A 24,501-nucleotide genomic window follows, 5' to 3' on the forward strand; every position below is an offset into this window, starting at 1 on the left:
CCTTTAGTGGTCAGGGTGTCCTTTAGTGGTCAGGGTGTCCTTTGGTGGTCAGGGTGTACTTAAGTGGTCAGGGTGTACTTGTGTAGTGGTCAGGGTTTGTAAAGTGGTCAGGGTGTGTAAAGTGGTCAGGGTGTACTTTAGTGGTCAGGGTGTCCTTGTGTAGTGGTCAGGGTGTCCTTGTGTAGTGGTCAGGGTGTGTAAAGTGGTCAGGGTGTGTAAAGTGGTCAGGGTGTACTTTAGTGGTCAGGGTGTCCTTGTGTAGTGGTCAGGGTGTGTAAAGTGGTCAGGGTGTGTAAAGTGGTCAGGGTGTGTAAAGTGGTCAGGGTGTACTTGAGTGGTCAGGGTGTACTTGAGTGGTCAGGGTGTACTTATGTGGTCAGGGTGTACTTTAGTGGTCAGGGTGTACTTGAGTGGTCAGGGTGTACTTATGTGGTCAGGGTGTACTTTAGTGGTCAGGGTGTCCTTGTGTAGTGGTCAGGGTGTGTAAAGTGGTCAGGGTGTACTTGAGTGGTCAGGGTGTACTTGAGTGGTCAGGGTGTCCTTGTGTAGTGGTCAGGGTGTACTTTAGTGGTCAGGGTGTACTTAAGTGGTCAGGGTGTGTAAAGTGGTCAGGGTGTACTTTAGTGGTCAGGGTGTACTTGAGTGGTCAGGGTGTACTTATGTGGTCAGGGTGTACTTTAGTGGTCAGGGTGTACTTAAGTGGTCAGGGTGTCCTTGTGTAGTGGTCAGGGTGTGTAAAGTGGTCAGGGTGTACTTGAGTGGTCAGGGTGTACTTCAGTGGTCAGGGTGTCCTTGTGTAGTGGTCAGGGTGTACTTTAGTGGTCAGGGTGTCCTTTAGTGGTCAGGGTGTGTAAAGTGGTCAGGGTGTACTTAAGTGGTCAGGGTGTACTTGTGTAGTGGTCAGGGTGTCCTTGTGTAGTGGTCAGGGTTTGTAAAGTGGTCAGGGTGTGTAAAGTGGTCAGGGTGTCCTTGTGTAGTGGTCAGGGTGTCCTTGTGTAGTGGTCAGGGTTTGTAAAGTGGTCAGGGTGTACTTTAGTGGTCAGGGTGTCCTTGTGTAGTGGTCAGGGTGTCCTTGTGTAGTGGTCAGGGTGTGTAAAGTGGTCAGGGTGTACTTTAGTGGTCAGGGTGTCCTTGTGTAGTGGTCAGGGTGTCCTTGTGTAGTGGTCAGGGTGTGTAAAGTGGTCAGGGTGTACTTTAGTGGTCAGGGTGTCCTTGTGTAGTGGTCAGGGTGTCCTTGTGTAGTGGTCAGGGTGTGTAAAGTGGTCAGGGTGTGTAAAGTGGTCAGGGTGTACTTGGGTAGTGGTCAGGGTGGACTTCAGTTGTCAGGGTGTACTTAAGTAGTTAGAGTAGGTTGGTAGGTGGATGGATAGGTATATAGATAGATGGATGTGGATGGATGGATATGGACGGACGGACGGACAGACAGTATGACAGACCCCATCCATTCCTCTGTATTTGAATTGTTTAGTACAGTGATTTTAATTAATAATTAAAATGACCTACCTCAAACCTCCTTTTACTGACTGGTTTTCTGTTATTGTGCTACACTTTTAAAAACGAGAAATATAAAAATACAGGGTTGTAGAAGGCAAAACAATATACATGAAAAGGGAAATAATTCAAAAAATTATTTTTGCCTGGCTGTGTTCCTTAATCTCGCTCCTGATGGGGTGCGGGCCACTGAGGTTTGTACGCGTTAAATTATCATTATCGTCATTCTGTAGATCAATGTTATGTAATGTATCACTTATCGTGGACTAAATTTAATTTTGTGTTAAGTGTTTAACTTTAGGTAAACACTACAGTTGTTTAAAGCAAAAAAAAAAAACTATGTTTAAACAACTTAAATCAGTAACCAGTCCAGTTGTTAAAAGTGTACTAACACTATCCCTAGCAGCGATAGAGGCAGAAAAAGAAACAGCTAGGAAAAATAGTATCATGCCGCGACTTGATGTTGTATAAGAACCATATAGTGACGCAACTAGCATTTATATAAGAACCATATAGTGAGTACATACATGCACAAACGCGCATTTGTTTCAGCTAACTGAAAAGGTCATTAACAAACTGTAATGAATCTTGTCTTCTCTAAACTACATTTACTCAAATCTTTACTTAATTAAAATACTTGATCTGAAATAATTTACTAATGCTATCCGTGGCTGCCTGGTAAAAAAAAACAGTCCGTATAAAAAATGTAACTTCCGCATCAAACAGATGTAGCAAAGTGCAACAGACGGAGAAAGGCAGATGTGCGAACAATGGGTATTCACAAGGTAAAGCACCATTGGGCAATAGCTAAGGGTTTCCTCAGTGAAACAGTGGAGGGCTTTGTTCGGGGTTTCCCCATCTTCTCTCCACATTTAGATTTTTGTTACTGTTTTTTTTTTCTCATCTTTAAAATCGGCTCTTCTTTATCAAGCTTGACACACATTGTTGCAGCTACCCACAGCTGTTGGAGTGTTGTGTACTGGCTGCTACCATGGGGTAGGGGAGGGGGGAGACCCTTCGGGTGGGGCAAGCTACCAGTAGTGGTGGGGGGGGGGGGGGGGCATTGAGAATACGTCACCATTGAACTGCTGTTGAAACTTGATGAAATTTTAAAATTTGAGAGCTAGAATAAAACCGGCTGAAATCGTTCCCTTTCACATACCCCCCCCCCCCCACACACACACACAACCCCCGGGGCTAACATTGATCGTGGGGTAGGGGGGGGTTGATATCGATTCCAGCACGTGCGCTAATGATTCATCTCTTCTTTGCGGTACCGTCTGTTGGGTGGGAGGGGCCTCTCCACCTAACATCTCCAGACTTCCGGTTCGTATTAGCACTTAATTACTGGACAGCACGATGGTCATTTGGCCATGGAGGAAACCCGAAGCCTTGTGCTAGTCTTGGCCTTGACCGTGTCCGACCCCTGGACCTTCAGGTTATATTTGCTGGACTTACTGGCATGTAAATAAAGTCATTGGAAATATGTTAAGTTTTTTACTTCTTATTTAGCCACATCAGTTGGGGGAAAAAATGTATAATGATAAAACTTATTTTTTTCCTGCTCATTCCTGTGATGGGTATTTCGCGGAAAGATTAAGTGTAATACTGTACATACTGTAATGTACTATTATGTAGTGTAATGTTCATTAGTGGAATTCGTGATGAGTTTTATTTTTGTGATAGTGGTTTCCTGTCAGTGGTAATTCTGTCCATGGTAGTTCAGTTAGTTGTAGTTATGTCAGTGGTAGTTCTGACAGTTGTAGCTCTGTGTTCATGATACCCCCCCCCCCCCCCCGGGTCTGTCAAATGACCCCTTTAGCCGTGTCCCTCTACAGTACGAGACACCCACCTGACAGTTGTAGTTCTGTGTTCATGATACCCCCCGGGTCTGTCAAATGCCCCCGTTAGCCGTGTCCCTCTACAGTGCGAGACACCCACCTGACAGTTGTAGTTCTGTGTTAATGATACCCCCCGGGTCTGACTGACCCCTTTAGCCGTGTCCCTCTACAGTGCGAGACACCCACCTGACAGTTGTAGTTCTGTGTTAATGATACCCCCCGGGTCTGACTGACCCCTTTAGCCGTGTCCCTCTACAGTGCGAGACACCCACCTGACAGTTGTAGTTCTGTGTTCATGATACCCCCCGGGTCTGTCAAATGCCCCCGTTAGCCGTGTCCCTCTACAGTGCGAGACACCCACCTGACAGTTGTAGCTCTGTGTTCATGATACGTCCCGGGTCTGTCAAATGCCCCCGTTAGTGTCCCTCTACAGTGCGAGACACCCACCTGACAGTTGTAGCTCTGTGTTCATGATACGTCCCGGGTCTGACTGACCCCTTTAGCCGTGTCCCTCTACAGTGCGAGCCACCCACCTGAGATATCGATTGCCCCCTACCTGGGCCAGCAGCAGCTAATGGAGACCTTAATGTATTGATCACTGCCGTGTTGATGCTGATGTCTGTCAAACAATGTATGTTTACTTTTGCTGCGCTGATCCTTTCATCCTGGAGACGTTGATGGAGCTGGCATTGCCGTAGATAACGTTGTGTTGTATGGGGTAACATGGGGATGGGCCTTCACTTTAGGCCAACAAAGGGATGGAGGTTATACCCCCTCTGGGTTACTAAAATTAAACTGCTAATTGGTTTGTTGAGAGTAGGTCAAATTACATCAACACCATAGAACCTAAGGGGCTGTTCATTTTTATTACTGATGTCTGACTATAGACGAAAATTGTTGGGTTAAGCTGTTTGTAGTATTGTAATCTCAAGTTTTGTTTTATGGTTAGAAATTAGGTTTACAGCCATGGTAGGACTTGGGTTGGGGTTTGAGTTAGGGATAGGGTTAGCATTGATATTAGTCATATTTGTGTTTAGTTAACTACCAGTAGTCTATATCCCTTTTTTAGAACCTTCTATTATTGTGCCATTTTCGGACATTCGTATAGAATATACCTCAAAGAAAGCTCCAAAATATTTTTGCCTTTATTAGATTTAAATGAGTCGTCTAGTTTTTTAATAACGGATTATACAAGTTTCAACGTGAGTAACCCAATGACTTGCCTTGTAAAAAAATACGTGCAGCCGTAGGGGTGAAGGAAAGTTCTTTAGGTAAATACATTAGAATGGGCTCCATGTTTCCTGATAGGCTTCACTTGACCAAGAAAAACATGGCACCCCATAACGAGCAAAGCGTGAGTGGTCTTCTCGGGGAGTTGAAGGTCCGTTTTATGAGCTCCCCCGAGAAATGGCCGAAATTGCTTTATTTATATCTCCCTGTCTCAGGCCTTGTTTTTATACGTCTTAATTTGCATAGGGGATAGGGTTTCTCTGTGTACGTCGGGCGCGATAAACAATTCTTGGCACTTTCTAACTGACCATTAACTGACCCGCTGCCCGTCCACTGGAGGTAATCACAGATATTTGGAGACTGACCACAGCTCCTGGCGGTCAGTTTGAATATTTACCGGATGATGGAGTAGCAGGGTATTGACCAAAGTCAGGTTTGATGTACGGCACAGAGGAGCTGTATGGTTGGTGGAGTTATATGGTTGGTGGAGCTGTATGGTTGGTGGAGCTGTATGGTTGGTGGAGCTCCTGACTGGGCCATACGCGACCTGCTTCAAACCGCCTCGATCTGATCTGTCAGCTTTTGTTAAATCGGTCTGGGATTTCTTTTCTTTCATATTGATTGATTTGTCTTTTGAAGTTGTTTTTTTCCCAGTTAAATAAAACCTTTAGAAATCGCTAGGAAAAACACCGCTGGTAATGAAAAATTGTGAGTTTTACGTAAATAATTTATTTTTATGGTATGGCCTGTACTCGAGTCCCCCCTTTCCACCCCCCCCCCCCCCACCCCCACCCTTACGAAAATAATTTCTATGAAGTGAGAACATTTGTAATGTGTTGTTGGTTGAGAGATCTAATTCTATGTTGAGCCTACTCATTGCTTCAGAGATCTAATTCTTTGACATTAGTATTTGACACTAGTCTTAAAAGACAACTGTATAATGTAAAAATCGTTAAGAACGGTCCATTTCTTGATTAGATTTTTCCCTCAAGCCCTTTCCCTTCCTCCTCAATTTCTAACATTTCTTTGTTCCTCAATGTCTTCTCTTTTTATCCCCGCCCCTTCCCCCCACTTGTAGGTCATCGTCCCCGAGCTCACTCCGATCCCCTCACCCCCCACAGACAGCGATGCAGTCCTTTCTGCATGTAATTGACATGCGCCAGGATTCTCCACAGACCACCCCCTCCGGCCGGCACCCGCCATTATTCCCAGCTCATAGTGTACTTAGCCGAGGCGCCTCTGCCGGTTGTTGCCGGTCTCCCGGACCGACTTTTAATTTGTTTGGGGACCGTGCATATTGCATTGTTTTCTTTCATCCCTCCGGGTTGTCTGTACTCCAGAGAGGGCCTCCTACTGCATAGCTTGATACTAACAGCCCTTCTCGTCATCCGGGCCGTTTATCCTCTGGTGGCGCAGAGAGGGCCCCCTCGTGCAAAGCTTGATACTGACGGCCCCTCTTATAATACGGGTCTGTCCTCTAGTGAGAAGGCCATTTCCTCTCCCCCTGCATAGCTTGTGGTACTGACGGCTTCTCTTGTAATCCGGGCCGTCTGTCGTCTTGGTGAGAGGGACACCCCCACCCCCGCACAGCTTGATACTGACGGTCCCTCCTGTCATCACAGCGACTCACACTGGTTAATTCAATCTGATTTCATTTCAATTTTTAATTCGCTTTTTTAAAACTACCCTTTTTTAATGCCATTTTTTTTTTCAAGTGTTTTTTTTTTCTTGTGTGTGGCTAATTTACAGTTGTATTGTCACTTGTCATGTAGCAGTGACGACTGGTTTTGAATGGCAGAATGGAAACTCTCGGTCTGTGAATACTCCCCCCCCCTACACACACACCTTTTCTCACCTTCATCTGCTTTCTTCTCAATACAATGTGTATCGATTACATCGATTAATTGAAATAGATTCTTGCTGGTAGTTAGCTAGTACACAATTGATATTTATATTTATTATAATTATGCTGTCATAAAGAGTGTCTGAGATATTGGGTTTTTTTTTCTTTCTTTATCTTGTTAGATTTCCAATGAAAATAAAAACGTAGATGCCCTTCACTGAGGTATTATTTCGTTTTTCACACAGAAAAAAAAAGCAGAAAAAAATAATTATTCATGCCCTTCGCCTGCCCCCACCTCCCAGTCCAATCAAGTTCTGTTTTCTCTCCTGGTCGTTTATCCTTCAACATTATTTTTACATCCGGCCAACACCCTTCCTCCCCCTCCCTCCGCCCTAATCAAGGTCAGTTTGTATGACGCATCACCACCACCACCACCACCCTTTTTTTTCTCTCCTCACACTCTTCTAGTTGTCAATTCTTTTTTTTTAAATTCAATTCCCATTTGCCTGACGAATTTACAGAGAGAAAAAAAAAGCTACCAGCGGTACCGTGACTAAAGCACTTGATGGCGCCGGGATCGGATCTGTTGCGCACCAGAAGAATGTTAGTTTTATTTCCTGAAGGTCACCACAGCTGATCCTCCCCCACGGTGCGGGCAAGACGCGGGCTGAGGGTACCCAAACATGGCTTGATGAATTGGTCACACGCCCGGGGGGGGGGGGGTAACAAAAGCCTCGGCCGTTCGCTGACCGGAACGTAATGATAACACCGGGGCTCAGTATGAATATTTAATGAGCAAGAGGGAAAGGGGGATCATACCAGAGGAGCGTTTTATGTATTAACATGGAGGGTTGGTTTATGGTGATTCCCCCGTCTTGATGGTTGGTTTGGTGAAGTGGTCTAAACCCCCCTTATCTCAGGGAAAGGATCTCTGTTGAAAGCGGGACTGTCGTTAGTGCCGGAGCAAATGAGCCCCAGAAACGGCCAATGAGGGGACGTTCGATTGGTCACGTGACTGTTTGGATATATTTATAACCGCCACGTGATACCGTAAATCTGCACGTAGGCAGCTATGAAATAGACATTTGGAGCCTGCGTAGTACAAATGAAGAATTCAATTCTGGGCGAGAAGAAAGAGAAAAAATGTTACTCATATGACGCTGTCAAAACCAGTCATTTAGGGCGCATTGTAGAGATGTTTATCATGTTAGAGCCGCGTAATGGATTTATAGAGAGAAAAAAAGGCAGATTTCATCTAAGCGATGCATCAGTTGAGGGGTTCATGCTACAAGTTTAAGTGGGTTTTCTTGGACGAGAAAAAAATATAATTGGTTCGTGCGCTTCCTTTTTCATTTAATATTTGTGTGTTTTTGAGCGCGTTGAATGAAATGATTAAGTTTTTCGGTTGCTTATCACGCCGAATAGGATGGAAATCTGTCATGTGGCTAGCTCACATTGAAAGTTCTCTCCTCTTTGTACCTCTGCAGTTTCTTGTTTGAAATGGATGGGGGGAAGGTTATATTTTTTTAGAAAATTAAATTAAACGGTCTTTCAGAACTTCACAATGATTTTTTAAGCCATATATTATTATACACCAAACTTAGTGGTCGCTCAAGACTTTTACAAACTAGCAGTATTATTAAACTTGTGTTATACAGGGAGCCACTGTTTCTTTCAGCCATCCCTTCTTTCTTCCTCCCCCCCCCCCTTCCCTGCCTATCAGTGATTTTATTTATTTATTTTAAATAATTTGTCGCGTGAATTTCCATCAAGCTGATGATGATCATCGTGCTATAATGGGGGATGAAAACCAAAATGAAAATTTTAATCTGGGGTGGGGGACCCTTTTAAAATTCCCTGGGCCTCTTGGACAGTCAGTCTACCCCTATTGGTACAGTTCTCCTTCATCGCCCCCTATGGACCATTGGGTTCTTCTTCCACCCATCTCTCTCGATCTAAAACAACTTCACTAAATGATAACATGTCATGAAATAGAATTCAGTTACCCACAGCTCCAAGTATTAGTATGTTGCATTCAAGTACTTGGATAGTGAATGATCGTTTGATGTATTTATTTATTGTGGCAGTGCCTCTAGCACGAACAAAGACAATCAACAAGCCAGGGGTGATAACTCGCATTAAGTCAAAGAAGATGATACACATTATTTCTTGTAGTATTATCTACCGTGCTATCTTCTACCCCTATCCCCTCCAGTCATTTTGTATTCAGTGTAGAATCACTCGGCCTGTTGCTTAGCGTCCAACTCCAGTTGATAGTATTTGTTCCTGTTAATGGGGGTTATTGAAAGGAGGGATCCATTTTCCTAGGCTGGTGTCTGACTTAGTCATGATCGGGTGGTATTGATGCATGTATAGTGATGTATGTTGGCAATAGAAAGAAAAACAACATTAAGGTTGTTTGACCTCGCTATAATCTAGTGATGTTGATGCATACCTAGTGATGTATGTTGGCAATAGAGAAAAAAAAGGAATCCATTCTACAACATTAGGGTTGTTTGACCTCAGCATAAAAGTAAAGATTCCTCTTTAGACCTAACGATACATTGGGCAGATGACGTGGAGTTCATGTTTCTCGACCTCGGTATATAAAGGGATAATGTGGTCAGCACTATGCCCAGCCGGCTTTACTTTCCCAAACATGAGTTAGGTACCCATCAGAGTTGGGTGGACTCAGGGATGTTCCTCTAACTTGAACCCGGATTCGAACTCGAAACTATCGGGTCAGCAGTCTAGTGCTCACCTCACCATAATCTGGTGATGTTGATGCATATATAGTGATGTATGTTGGTGATTGAGAGAAAAATAATCCATTCTATAAGACTAGCGTTGTTTGAGCTTGCCATGACCCTACGATGCCGATGTATGCACTGTAAATTAGCCCGTGAGTTGGCCATGGCACCATAGACCATGCTGTTTACTCCCCTGCTTAGTGCTGGTGGACTGTGAAACATTGAAATGCCAGGCCACAGAAAGCTGTGGTACTCGTGTTAAGCGTGTGAGGACAGGACATTTATCTGATCCACTCTACTGTAAATAGACCAACGTGTGTCCACGAGGCGCTAAGTGCCTGCGACAGTGGACGTTGCGCACACGAACGTGTGTATAGTTTGGCTAGTGTTTTGTCCCTCCGCAAGTGGTCACCCCCGTATGTTGTATGTAAAATATTGTGTGATCTAGTCTACATTATGGGTCATCATGTATATGGTATTGTGGCCAGACATATATAAGCTACATCACTGCCTGACAGCCTAAATCAGTTTTTTTTATATATTTATGTATGTATATATATATATATATATATATATATATATATATATATATATATATATATATATATATACTAAGGAGGATGTCTTGCTTTAATTATGCAGGTTTAATAAGCATATTTAAACTGAATACTTTGCATATTGGCTGCCGAGTTTTCAAAAAAACTTTATTAGTTAATTTTCTATTTTTTAAAGTGTTTTTTTTTTTTACAATAACCAATAGTTAGTCAGTTAGTCATGTTTCCCTTCCCCCTATTAAGACATCGATTTTGTACATTTGATTTTCCCTGTGACTTATGACCGCTAGGAATGAAATTGGCTTTCCCCCGTGATAGATGGTTGAATAAAGGGAGCGAAATGTGAATACCCTGTGTTCTTTTGTCCGCCGTACCTTGGCTCTAACAATGGATTAAAACCGCGGTCGTCTCCCTTGACCTCTTAGTTGAATCGGCGCGGCGCGTGCCTCGTAGCCTCCACCCCAGCGAGATGCGCACAGTATGGCAGAGATCAAATAAAAGCATATCAGCTGGCGGGGAAACTCCACGGCGGAAGGAACAATAAGGGAACACCAACACAAGCATTCAATCCAGTTTCAACTCACTTGGGGCTCGGAGAATTAACGTGGGGGGAGGGGAGGTACAAAAAAATAGCATTAAATTTTTTTGTGATGAGATCGATTTGAAGGGGACGCCGCAAGTTGAACGACCACGTGACCTAGATGTAGGCTGGGAATTTTTTTTTTAATTTGAAGGGTGGTGGAGCTAAACGGTTTTAAAGTCTTAATTATCGATTTGAAAATCTCACTGTTTAAAAGCTATGAAGCCATTCTGTTTCTAACCTCCACCAACTCTCCCCCCCCCCCCCCCTCCACACAGCTCCAACTCTTTCTCACACATAACCTCCTTTCCCTTCCACCTCACGTGCATTTTCTTTTTTTTTTAAAGTGGGGCGCCACGAAGTAATTACGAATATCCCCTTCAACGTGCCGATTTTAGTTGCATCATGGTTGGAGATAGGCCCGTGGTTATCTAACATTAAATTCAGTCATGTAGGTGTGTGCTTTGTCATGTGGTCGCCGCTAGAGATCACAGGTTCGAATCCAGCCTAGGTCTTATCTTTGTAAAAAGTATATTACTGTACTTTTTCTGTGCTAACTGGGGTTTTTTTTCTGTGACATTTCTTTTTAAATGTTTGTGTATACATAGCTTTGTCTCTATTGATAAGGGTTGGTATTTGTTGATATAAAACTAAATGCCATCTGTTAAAACTTTTCTTTGACGAAAAAAAATGTAGGCCCTAACACTTGTTTTACTATTTTTTAGTATAATATGAGTGAACCCGGTTCAACTTAAAAGTAACTCATTTGTACAATTAATGATATTAATATTTGTACAAATAATAAAATAATTTATATTTTCTGAAGTTTTCTGTTGGCATTCTAAATAATAAGAATTCAACCTGTTTCAAAAAAAAATTAAATTCAAAGTTGAATTTTTTAAAATATTCAAATGAGGCCATTATAGCCTGGTGAAATTCTAGCCAAGATCTTGCCTTCAAGTCCAATCACTTCTCCCGTCCCACGTGCCTTGTGACCGGCTTCCCTCCATTGGACATCACGCACTTTCCTAAACGTTTTTTTTTTTTTTTTGGGCTTCCATTAAAGACCTCTTCGCCTTTCTTCTTTGTTTCCTTCTTTTTCTCACAAAACTTATACTTAAACTTTGAATTGGTCCACATTGTTTTATTGACCCACTACTAACCACTTATGCTTCAAAGAGGGTTTTTTTTTATGGCTTTATTTTAGAACCATTTTTACTTTTTAACTCTTTCCCACCCTGACTATCCCGCCACCCTCTCCATCCACATCCTCACCCACCCTCACCCCGCATCAATTTCACAATTTGCATCACTAGCCTCTTCCCCCCCCCCCCCCCCCCCTGCACCCACTAACCAACAGCATCGCTTTAAGCCTGCACTCCGCTCCTGAAAGTTGTATTGATTTATCAACTCTCCGTCCACACAAGTTACGCTACTCCACTAGTGTCCCCTTTTTTTTATTCTCTCCCCTTAAAAAGGAAGAGAGAGAGGGGAAAAATGAAATAGAAAATGGGTCCATTCTTTCTCGGGGCAGAGAGAGTTATTGACGAGTGAAGGCAGGAGTAACAAGTCTTTCTGTGTGTCGTCATGTGGCAGTGTCTCCCGCACACGTGAGGGAATGTGTGGGGATTTCTCTCACACGGTTTAATCAGTGTGGGTGCTGTTGGTCGTGTGTCCACCCTCAAGTATTTCTGCTTTTGTTGTGTGTTAGTTAGTTCCAGACTTTGGCTTGCGTGTAGTATTATGATGTTTCATCTCTAAAACAGGATTCAATTACACGGAAGCCTGGTTCTTGTGTGTTCCGATGTATGATTTTATTGATTCCGTGAAAAAACACATTTCCGTATTTCCTAAAATTTCGGTAAAAAAAAAAACAACACATTTCCGTATTTCCTAAAATTTCGGTACATAGTCGGGATAAGTTTTAATATATTTTTTTTTAAATTTTCTCTGCTCAATGGAAAGTGGGATTTCTAAAAATAGCTCCGGTACCCTGAACGTAGGGAGACATCGATTCGTCTGGTGTATTGTGGGAAGACTGGGTGTTTGACCGTTGTTTACTTACCATTGTGTGTGCTAGAACGATTGAGGGGGGGGGGGGGGGGGATGTCACGCTGCACCTGCACGCCTCGACCCGTCCGATGACAAATTTAGAACACGGCGTGAATGCCTCGTGAATCATTGTCCTCTGTCGGGATCTGTACTCCTCGCCATCATGGTGCTCGTGGGATTACTAAAAAAAAATAATTGGGAATACCCGATCTACATGCTATGATGCGAATCTTCCGATTCTTGACGCTACGAGCTATGACTAGGTTCGGTAGCGGTATTAATATCTGCGTGACTCAATGCTAATATCTTGTATGACTACATTGGGTACTATAGTATTCTGTTTGACTGAACGATAGTGTCTAACATTAGGTATATATGGTAGATTTAAATGCGTGTGATATTGTGTGTTTTTTTTTAAATTTAATACAGAGGCAAGTATATTCAAGAGCTGTTCGTTGAGGCTTTAGTGAATTTATTATTTATTCAACAAATCTTTTTTCCTTTTATCAGTTTAGTTATTTGCCCGCGTTCACCCACGGGCCTGTTAGAGTTAACTAGTTCTGTGCTGTTAATCCGCGTGTTGTTAATGAATAAATAATTGTGTTTTTCTCCGCGGAGCCGACGAGAGAGCTCGGTGCCAGAAGGCGAGGCCATCGTGTCAATAGAGGACCCTGGTCTCGTTGGTAACTTCCAATTACACGTTTAGCTAGGGGCAGTTAGGTTTTAGGGGCTTTCGATAATGGTGGCTCGTTTTTCACTTGGGTTGTGTAGTCGATGGTTTAATTTAATCCGGCAGCTATGGACAACGAGTGTTTCAATTTTCTGCTCAATCTTAACTTTAGACCAACTTAGTGGTTACCGTCATAACCAAAGACTACAACATTAGATCACTGATCCTAATCAACTGTTTAACCGGTTCTAACCCAGAATTAACTTTCTATAACCACGGGCATTACGGATGGTGGTTCTAACCAAGGACTAACTAATGGTTAATGTGTACTAACAAAGGACTAACCCAAAGATAACCGGTCCTAATTACGGACTAACCCAGTGCTTAACTGGTTTTAACCAAAAGATTTAACCCAGTGGTTAATTTGTTTTAACTAAGGTCAATAACTGGTTCTACTTATGGACTAACCCAGTGTTTAACCAAAGACTGAACCCAATGGTTACATTATTCTAACCACGGACTAATCCAACCCTAACCATGTGGACCTGCCTGGCCAAACCACTAAAACACTTTCACCCTTTGTTGTTTCCAGATGACAGCATTCCCAGGACGCCGAAGATCAGGTGAGTACAGTTTTTAGTTGTCTCTTCCTGCCTCTCTCACCAGTACGTGCACAGCTCATGTAGGGGCCCTTTAATTAACACAACAGTTGAAGTAATGAACATGTATATCTCATGTAGAGGCCCTTTAATTAACACAACAGTTGAAGTAATGAACATGTATATCTCATGTAGGGGCCCTTTAATTAACACAACAGTTGAAGTAATGAACATGTATATATCATGTAGGGGCCCTTTAATTAACACAACAGTTGAAGTAATGAACATGTACATCTCATGTAGAGGCCCTTTAATTAACACAACAGTTGAAGTAATGAACATGTATATCTCATGTAGAGGCCCTTTAATTAACACAACAGTTGAAGTAATGAACATGCATAGTTCATGTAGTGGCCCTTTAATAAACATTACAGTGGGCGGTTTAATCTAAATAAAGACATACATTCACTAAAAGGGGACGGCGTGGTTGAATGGTAGAGCGTTCGGCTACTAATCTGAAGGTCTTGAGTTCGGATTTCGGTCCGGACTTGGGATTGTAGTCGTCATCCCCACCCACCCCCCAACTCTGATGGGTACCTGACTCAAGTTAGGGAAAGTAAAGGCAGCTGGGCATATTGCTGACCACACCATTCATTCATAATCATATGTCTAGGTCAGGAAACAAATGAACTCTACCTATGGATTTTTAGGTCTGAAAGGTGAGCTTTATACAGTCAATAAACACTTTCTATAACTGTTGGTGTCATAATCAAGACCCAATTTTAGTCAATAAACTTTGCCTGTAACATTGGGTGAAATCAACTCGTGTCTAAGCAGTAAGCATCACGATCCAGACACAAACTGTATAGTTTAGAAAAACCCCGATTCATATAGTTCCCTTGCTTTGCTTGATGCGTGGCTGGATAAGGAACTTACGAGGGGGGAGGGTGGTTTAACATACCATACACATTTTTTTACATGGGTGGCTTACAATATTTGCCATATATAGTGATTTGATTGTAACAAAAACAAGACCATAGAAAGTGTATCCATTAATATTTTTAAAAATATACCAATAATTGTAAAAAAAATTATAGTTAGTGTCCGCCTACAATTAAATGAATGGATTGTCTAATCTAGCATAATGTATCAGACTATATAAGTTAGTCCCTTTAGTAACTTAGGTACCAGAACTGAGGCACGTCTTTGGGGTTAAGATGGATGGTACACCATTTACATTACGGTCAAAGTCTAGCTTTTAAGAAAACGGGGGAAGGGTAGAAATCAATTTCTTCCTGTCAATATGGTTGTTATAGCTTTATGAAGCAGGCTGTGGAAGTGGGTTTAAAAATTGTTAAAGAGGATAAATATAACGAGTAGTCTGAAACAAAGAATTCAATTTCTTCCTGTCAGTATAATTAATTGTAATAGCTTCTGTACAACACTGGCTTGGTAGATGGATTAAAAAACACAGTTGTGATAAAGATAAACATGGTTACATCAACGGTCAGCCCATTGACTTTCAACGGTTTACTGTGGCGAAATGTCTTGTCCCGTACCACATAGCAAACAGGCTCGTTACTATGGCGACACCACATGCTTTGTTGTCATGTCTACATGTTCTGTCATGTATCGGTGTCCACATGTATGTTGTTGTTGTTTTTTTTTTGGGGGGGGGGGGGGGGTAACTTGTCTTGTCATCCACTGCCTTCAACCACGTCATGTTTTTTTTTTTAAACCTTATTTTGATTGACCTGCTTCTGTGTGTGTATGTCGCAGGTACAACACAGCGTCACACACATCACTAGACACACATCCCTCGACCAATCCCGCCTGCACCTTATTGCTGGATGTTTATCTAAGGTTTACAGTTGTCTGTTAGCTCTCATCCCTTTGTCGTTATCCCGTCCCCCTACACCCCCACCCACCCCCCGTGGACGTGAGGGAAATTATTGACTTATTGACTCATCTACCCAGCACGTGAAAAAGGACACCGTTGACCCAGGCAGGCAGTAATTGATGTATCGAATACACGAACGTCAGGGGACCTCCATGACGTAACGGTTTTTCCTGAGGAGTTCCTGCATACGTTTCGTGTGCTAACGGAATCGTCGTTCACAATTTATGCCCAGATATTATGGCCGTTTTTTTTTTAATTACTAGGAGAAATGTCAGAGGTTTTTTTTTAATCACATTAAAATCGATAATTTCTTAGTGAAAGACCCGGTCATCCCTTTGTTCAGTTTGATGTAGAAAGAATGGGGATAAATTAGAAAGAGTTTTTTTCTGAAGTGTGCACAATGCCCACGCCCTAGTGCGGAGGTTTCTTTAACAATGAGATATAGCTGTCACTGTTGTGTTCATATCTGCCACAGTAGCGTAGCGGGGGGGGGGGGGGGACATATGTCCCCGGGCGCCGACATTAGGGGGCGCCAAAATGGGTTGGAAATATAAATTGAAAGGTTGAGGGGGGTGGGGTGCAAATCGAAATATTGAGGGGGGTGCAAATCGAAATCTTGAGGGGGGGGTGCAAATCGAAAAGTTTGTTCCCGGGCGCCAGGAAGGGTCGCTACGCCTCTGATCTGCCACAACCACTCTACAACAGCTTCGGCTTGTTGGGGGTGGAATCAACTATTTCTCATTTATGTGCCATGTTACTTACTAATAAAAATTTTACATATATATCTATTTTAGAAAATAAAGGGGAAACAGCTTTACGTTAAGTTGTCTGGTTTAAAAACATTTACTGACTTTTATCATTACGTCAATATAATAAAATTAAAATAAAGCTTGCTTTATTAATTTATTTTAAGTGTCCGGTATACAAACTTTTAAATGAAACATGTTTTGTAACGTAATTATTTTAAGGTAAAGCTACCTCTTTATAAATTCGAACAAAAAAGGGGAGACAACATACAACCATGGTCTATAAAAAGGTTCAATTGTACTGAGGATTTCATTCGTAGTTTAAAAAAATTAAGCGGATTATTGGTTGTTCTTTATTTTTAAGTGTGACTATTAAAATCAGTATATGACTGTCTAATCATTATTTTTCTTAAATTTTAGAATTATCATTTGGCGCTAGATTAAATAGTAAAACCTTAGCTGAACAAAAAATAGAATAGTACATTAGTGAAAGTTCACAGTGTACAACGCTGCCTTTATTGCTCGTAGTAGGCCTATGTTCTTTTAAAAAGTATCGGAAAAAATAAAAAAAATTAAAAAAAAAAAATTATTAAAAAAAAAAAGAAAAAAAAAGTATCGGTAGTTTAAAGAGTATCGCAGACAAAAAGTGGGTGGAAACAGCTAGATGGCTATGGGTTGACGGAAGTAGATGATAGTTAGATAAGGTGTTGGCCAGATTATAGACCTTCCTTTATCTACTTATTCAACGATCCCATTTTGTCGTCCAGTTTCAGCTTTTTATTGACATTTTCTTTCTCTCTATTTACAAGCACACAGTCATGGGTCCCTCTAGCCGTGCATCAGTTTACAGGCACACAATCATGGTGCCCCACCCCCTAGCCGTACATCAGTTGACAAGCACACAGTCATGGGTCCCTCTAGCCGTGCATCAGTTTACAGGCACACAATCATGGTGTCCCACCCCCTAGTCGTACATCAGTTTACAGGCACACAATCATGGTGTCCCACGTCCCCTAGCCGTGCAACAATTTACAAGCACACAGTCATGGGTCCCCCTAGCCGTACATCAGTTTACAGGCACACAATCATGGTGTCCCCCGGTCCCTCTAGCCGTGCAACAATTTACAAGCACACAATCATGGTGTCGCCCCCCCCCCCCCACCAAGCCGTGCATCAAATTACAAGCACACAATCATGGTGCCCCCCCCCCCACCCCTAGCCGTGCATCAGTTTACAAGCACACAATCATGTTGCCCCTTTCCCCCCCCCCCCCCCCCACACACACGATCACTGTGTCCGCCTGTAACCGTTGATCAAGGCACCGCTCCACACGCGGGGGAACACATTTTTTCCCCCAGGGCACACTCGGACGTTTCATCAATAATCTTAATCTTCATATTGGCACCAAGGAGTTCTTTGTTTCTCCTTGTCCCCAAAATTATGTCCCCCTGATTGTCGCGTCGCCAAGGCTCCACTCTCGGCCATTGATCTCCCGCCTTGGACGCCACGACTGGTCGTCCAACTGTTGGTGTTGTGGTATCTTTAGTCGTCCAACTGTTGGTGTTGTGGTATCTTTGGTCGTCCAACTGTTGGTGTTGTGGTATATGGTCGTCCAACTGTTGGTGTTGTGGTATCTTTGGTCGTCCAACTGTTGGTGTTGTGGTATCTTTGGTCGTCCAACTGCTGGTGTTGTTGTATCTTTGGTCGTCCAACTGTTGGTGTTGTGGTATCTGGTTGTCCAACTGTTGGTGTTGTGGTATCTTTAGTCGTCCAACTGTTGGTGTTGTGGTATCTTTGGTCGTCCAACTGTTGGTGTTGTGGTATCTTTGGTCGTCCAACTGTTGGTGTTGTGGTATCTTTAGTCGTCCAACTGTTGGTGTTGTGGTATCTTTGGTCGTCCAACTGTTGGTGTTGTGGTATCTTTGGTCGTCCAACTGTTGGTGTTGTGGTATCTTTGGTCGTCCAACTGTTGGTGTTGTGGTATCTTTAGTCGTCCAACTGTTGGTGTTGTGGTATCTTTGGTCGTCCAACTGTTGGTGTTGTGGTATCTTTGGTCGTCCAACTGTTGGTGTTGTGGTATCTTTGGTCGTACAATTGTTGGTGCAGTAAAAATCGCAAACAGAAAAATGCACAAATACAAACTTATTGAACTAACATTTTATTGTTTCATATTTCTTGGAAAAGTTTTTTATTATGCTACACTGTAAATATGGTCAGTCTTTGTTAATGTCCATAAGATTTAAGAAAATAAAAATGTCCTTGTGCACTTATTTGTGCGCACTTTCTTTTGCGTTGCGCATTTTTCCGGTCAACCTAAGTAATGAATAATACAACATGACTATCTTTGCTGTTTTAAAAATAAGTTTAATGTTAATTTCTAATCTTTATAATTTCCACACAAGAAATTTTGGAAACTCAGAAACTAAAACATTAGTTTTGGGATCTGGTGGATTAATGTAGGTAACGAGAAGACACGGATATTCCGAGATTGAAATAGAAGATAGAGTAGAAATGTGGTGTAGAGGACTTTCCTGACTGGGGTATCAGTGGCAAATCTAACTAGTAGCCGGCTCTCTGTTCGGGTATCAGATATGTGGATACTGCAAGGATTGTCCATTTTAAATCCATTTTGTTTTAAACGGCAACAGTGGTTGACGTTTTTTTTTTTGTTTTTTTTTTCTTTTACTTTACATTGCTATAAAATGTTTATGAAATACTTTTTCTAGTATTTTTAGAAATCTTTCTTACCAGAATACTTTCAGTTAATGAGTCATGTTCCTTATATATAAATGGCCACTTGGATTCTGTTTTAATTTCTTGTCCCTGTCCCTGGCAGGTCGTCCCCCCCCTCCCCCAACAAGAGAGTAATCGTCACACTTTGCGTTTGACAACGCCCCCCCCCCCCCCCCCCTGCGCACCCTACGAGCTGAAGATTTTGAACTCCCCAATGCGCCCCCACTATTTTTTTCCCCTTGTGTGTTTGTGTTTCTTAGAAGTGTTGGCCAGACGTGGGGTTGACCAGGGTAATCCGGCAGTTTGGTCTGATGATAAACTACGTCTACCGTTTGTTTTTGCTTGTTTTTGGTGTTTTTTCCCCTCTGTTTTCATAACTTATTGAGTTTCAAACATTGTTGAGTTGTATTTTTTGTAAGTGGCGTCGCGATTTTTAAAACCGTTTGAATAAATCAAATCATACTAGACACCGTGGAAACAAATCACCAAAGAAAACAAAATTGTTGTTAACATAGGCGGTTCTAAGGGTGTATGTTTGCATGGGCTTAGACCCCCCCCCCCCCCCCCTCCCTTCTCTCAATAATAGTCCTAAGCCACCAGTAAAACATACGCCCAGAAAATGAAGAAAAACCCTCAAGTAGTATGTGAACTAGCACATTAAACTGACACCACCTCACATTAGTTTGCGAACAGCGCCTTTATATTATACACCAAAATAATTGAGCTTCTTTAAGGTGATACAAGGGGTAAAAGTTAGAAAGTTCACGTAAGGAGGTGTAGCACCATGCTGTTACTGAAAAAAAAAGCCGTTAGAAATATTGGTGAGGGGATGGGGGGACGGGTGAGCACTTCGGGTCTACTCTGTATTCACAACACGTTTCGGGTGAAGCCAGCGTTGGTCATATAATATTCATAAAGAGGCGCAGTTTTATGTTTCAACTCATTACAGTGAAAGCTGCGGGTGTCTGAACCAGTGGCGCAGACAGGGGGGTGTTGGGATAGGGGGTAGAGCCGCCCTTTCCCCCCCCCCCCTTTCCATTCCAAGTACCCCAAAATGACAGCTGCCTCGTGTCGCTTTCAATACTGTCAGTTTGAAAATTTGAAATGTCGTATAACCATAGTTATATGTTTATGTACATATAGATAGGTAGGTAGGTATTTATGGATATTAAACGGACATCAAGTGGCACCGGCGCATTTTAAATGGCACATACTCATTCGTCTGTTGCTTCATTAGCACTCAGATTCGTTCGTCCATTGATTCGTTACCTTACATTGACCCTTAGACTAGTTGGCCTATTGAATCATTAGTCCATGAACTCATTAATCCATCGATCCATTGACCCTTAGACTAATTTGGCTCATTGATTCGTTAGTCATTTAACTCATTAGTCCTTCAACTCATTAGTCCATCAACTCATTAGTCCATAAACTCATTAGTCCATAAACTCATTAGTCCATCAACTCATTAGTCCCTCAACTCATTAGTCTATCTACTCATTAGTTCCTCAACTCATTGGTCCATTGATTTATTGAACCATCGCCTGGTCAGCTAAGCTATTCATTACCTTGATGACTGGTTGCCTTTTGGACCTGTGCCCAATCTCCCCATCCTTGAGTAATATCAAGAAAAAGGGTACAACAAAATATTATTGCGTTCTTAATGTAAATGCTCTTATACCTAAGCCAGCAACCTTTATGTTTTGTTTAGAGAAGAGTCATGTCTGCTTTAAAATATTTTATTGAGGCGCACTAAAAGTTATACTCTCATTCTTTAAACAGTAGACTTTCCATTCTTCACGCATGAGGTAGGCCTAGTCCCTTTACATATATTTTCTTCGTAGAACTCGTTCTTTCACAAAAATAAAGCCGCCAGTATACAGTTTAATTAAATAGCCGCCTACTGTCCTTATATTTCCTCACCCAAAGCTGTCGGGTATTTCTTATCGGTATCACCTGGTTTACACTAGCGACATGTATACATACTATACACGTCTAGAAATAAAACTTCGCCATAAGTTAATTGTATCAGAACCTAAGGGGGGGGGGGGTACTCATTTAGTGCGAAAATGTTGTTAACAAGCTTCTTGTATCTGTACAATACTGTTGACCAGACTTCACTCAATGGGCTTCTCAATTGGGACAAATTTATTTGTATCAGAACATGTATAGAGGGGGGAGGGGTGGGGTACTCACTTTGTGCGAAGATGTTTTTAACAAGCTTCTTGTATCTATTGGCCAGAATTTCCTCAATAAATTTTCTCTATTGTGACAAATTTATCAGACGCCGACCTTGGAAAACAGAAACGGGTTGTTTTTTTCTGTCCAGCTAAATTCAGATAACTGGCAGTTTTTAATCGTTGTGTGAGAAAAGCCGCATAAAACGAATAAATAATAAATCCGCGTTTTGCCGCTCCAGATCACGGAGATAGTTGGGTGTTTTTAAAATAACCTTTAGGCCTAACACGGCTCTGCATACAGATGAATAATTAACAAGTGGGAGAAAAACTAGTTGCATGTCGATTTTTCATGATTCATCGCCCGTTTGTCATTATAAACATTAGCACTTGTTCCTTGCTCTGGCTTTATTTTATATTTATTTTACACTACAAATAAATCTATTTAACCCTTGATTTTTTTCCTTTCCTTTTTATCTTGTCGATTTATTTTTGGCGACGGTGAATTACAGATGTGCAGACATAAAGACTCGCGTAAATTCAAATAATGGTTCTTCCCCCTAACCAATTGTCGTTTTTTGTCAGAGTGATTTCCCCTGACCGCTTACTTCCGCCTCATGCACGATGGGGCAAATATTTACAGCCAGCGCTTACTGTTGAGTAAAAAAAAATCTTTCTCCAAAGATTATATGGTGGCGCCCCTTAATCAGCTTGAATACCCTTTCAGCCCCCTTGTCAGACACTGTCTGGAAAAAACACTAACCACAGCCATTAATGCCATGACTCACGAAATAAAACACAAATAGTCTTACTTTTTTTTTTTTTTTAATCTAAATTGTTTCGTTTCCTCTACCACATTTTTTAGATGTCTAGTCTTTTTACACTTCTACCGTTGTTTGAATTTTAGTATGAATAAGCAAATAAAGAATAATGGGCTAGAAAGTCAACCTTAAAATACAAAACCCGAACTACATTAGAAGATTGCTTTTTTTTTTTTTTTTTTTTTTGCAAGGTTATTTTATTGTTTTTGTTGTAGATCTAAAACTTCCCAAATACAGCATGTATTCACATGTTTAAGTTTATTCTAGTTATTACTTGTAGAGATGAACATTTATGATGATTGCTGTTATTTTCCCCCATGGCACCATTATAATAGTACACATTATTTACACATGTACAAAAGGTAATGGATTGCCATGTGTTTGTGGACTGTTTCATTATTTATCTGTGGTGGTGTGCACTCTGGTATTGATCTCTTCCATGTTACATCACTCTCATCAAAGTTTGGGACAAAATCTTGTTAATCAATCATCACTGTTGGCAATCAATCAATTTACTCTCCCCCTTTGTTTTTGCAACAAAACATTAGCAGTGTACAGTTATTTAATATAACATTACTCTCATCAAAGTTTGGGACAATCTTGCTAATCAGTCATCACCGTTGGCAATAAATCAATCTTTTTACTCTCCCCTTTTTTCTTTACAACAACACATGAGCAGTGTACAGTTATTTAATATAACATATTTAAAAGTCCTCTTTTTCACAATCATGAGTTATGTTTTTCAAATCAACTCTTTGTTATACTTTTTTTTTACCTTCTTATTGGTTACAGTACTATTACTGGTTTTTTATAACTTTAAAAAAAAAAATTTCTTTAACTATGATTTCCTTAAATAACTTATCTCTAATTTTTAATTTTAAACTTTTCTCCATCCATGATTTTATTTTTCTTTCCATTAGCTACCCTAGAGGAGGTGGAGGTGGCAGAAATGAGGATGTTTTTTCAGGAAATGAAAGTAAGCTTATAATTAATTGTCTGAGTTGTAAAATTAATAATGGATTACCACCACAAAAACTTAGATGTATTGAATGCTAGAGTTTTATGATCTTCTAAGTTAAGGTTTCAACGTCTGTCATATATACAAAATGTATTGATTCAATTTGTATAAATTTGTTTCAAATTGTATAAATTAAGAATAGCAAATTAAACCTGCATTATAAGCATATTTTAAAACCAAATTTCTAACTTGTTTGATCAATTTATACAGAGCACAAAAATACTTTGATATTTACACAATAATTTGTGATCAAAACATAACTTGGTATATATTTGTTATAAAGTGCATTGTGATACTGTTACAATGGTGTTCATTTTGTACTAGTCAGTTGTATGGAAATCAGTTTAAAAAAATTATATTTATGCCTTCTCATATTGCGGGAGGGGGGTGGGATGTAAAACATAAAAAATAATTTATCATAGTGTAGTATGAAAAATCAAACATTCACCTTATGCTAGAAAATTAAATGTTAAATAAACAGCATAGACTGTACTTCTAGGGCTAATAAGGAATAACAAGAGATTCTTTATTGATAAACAAAATATTAATTTTAAAAAAAAAAAAAATTTATAATTTTAAAAAAAATTTAATCAAAGAATATGAAGTAAATTATGAGCATGCACTAACTGCACATGTCAAGTTAGTGTGGTTTGACTTTGTTTTAATTAACATTCACAAAATATTTAAATAGCACTATTTATTTTTGTGTTTGTATTTTTTACTGAATAATTTGTTTTTGTGATTTTACAACTGGGCCTATTTTTTTTAGTAGCTTGTTTTGAAATTATTGAGGAAAAATACACTACATTCTCCTTAAAATACAGAAGTCTTATTTTAAAAAGTTTTAAAAATTGAGTATAATATTAACTATTTAATAATAATCCACTTTTATTTAGTTTATGCACAGTTTTATTTTAATCTAATTTACAAGTAATTCTATTTTGATTGATGTCCCTTATCATGGTTTTCTTGCATGAAGTTCCACTCTGTTTCTTGTCCATCTACTTACCTCCCTTACTCCATGCCTGTTGTTAGTGCTTATACCTTTGCTTGTTGATGAGACTTTTCTCTGCTTCTTCTCTGACTTCCGAATGGCAGGGATATCGGACTATGCTGAGATTGTTGAAGAAGAGGATGATTATAGTACACCAGATGGTAAGACTAAATTATATTTCTTGATTTGTTTTGTTTTTGTTTAATAACTGGTTGCTGTTTTCATTTAACACATTATAAACAGGTCTTTGACACTACATTTCGTATTACAAAAATGGAAATAAAATATTATTAAAATACTTTAAGTAAACATAAATTATTTTTGTTTTATATATATTTATAAATTGTTTTTAAATTTCAAATTTTAAACAACAGTAGTTTAAAAATATTTTGTATTTCTCTACTTAAATTAAGAAAAAGAATCTTTGTTACATGTCAATATTTTATCACAAAAAAAAAGATCATTAAAATGAAATAAAAAAGCATGCATGCTTTTGCTTTTC

At 40.5% G+C, this 24,501-nt stretch overlaps 1 protein-coding gene across 1 annotated transcript in view; it reads left to right on the forward strand.

Moving 5' to 3' along the window:
* Positions 1 to 24,501, forward strand: part of LOC131931355 (focal adhesion kinase 1) — a 59,097-nt gene that overhangs the window by 31,493 nt on the left and 3,103 nt on the right. Inside the window, exons 10-12 of the mRNA XM_059288141.1 lie at positions 13,604 to 13,634; positions 22,908 to 22,963; positions 24,104 to 24,160. Of these exons, the coding sequence (XP_059144124.1) occupies positions 13,604 to 13,634; positions 22,908 to 22,963; positions 24,104 to 24,160 (144 nt within the window). The remainder of the gene's footprint in view (positions 1 to 13,603; positions 13,635 to 22,907; positions 22,964 to 24,103; positions 24,161 to 24,501) is intronic.

Source organism: Physella acuta, unplaced genomic scaffold (genome assembly GCF_028476545.2).
Source record: "Physella acuta isolate Inbredline_101_S28 unplaced genomic scaffold, ASM2847654v3 ptg001950l, whole genome shotgun sequence".
In the NCBI taxonomy this organism is placed as follows: Eukaryota; Metazoa; Mollusca; class Gastropoda; family Physidae; genus Physella; species Physella acuta.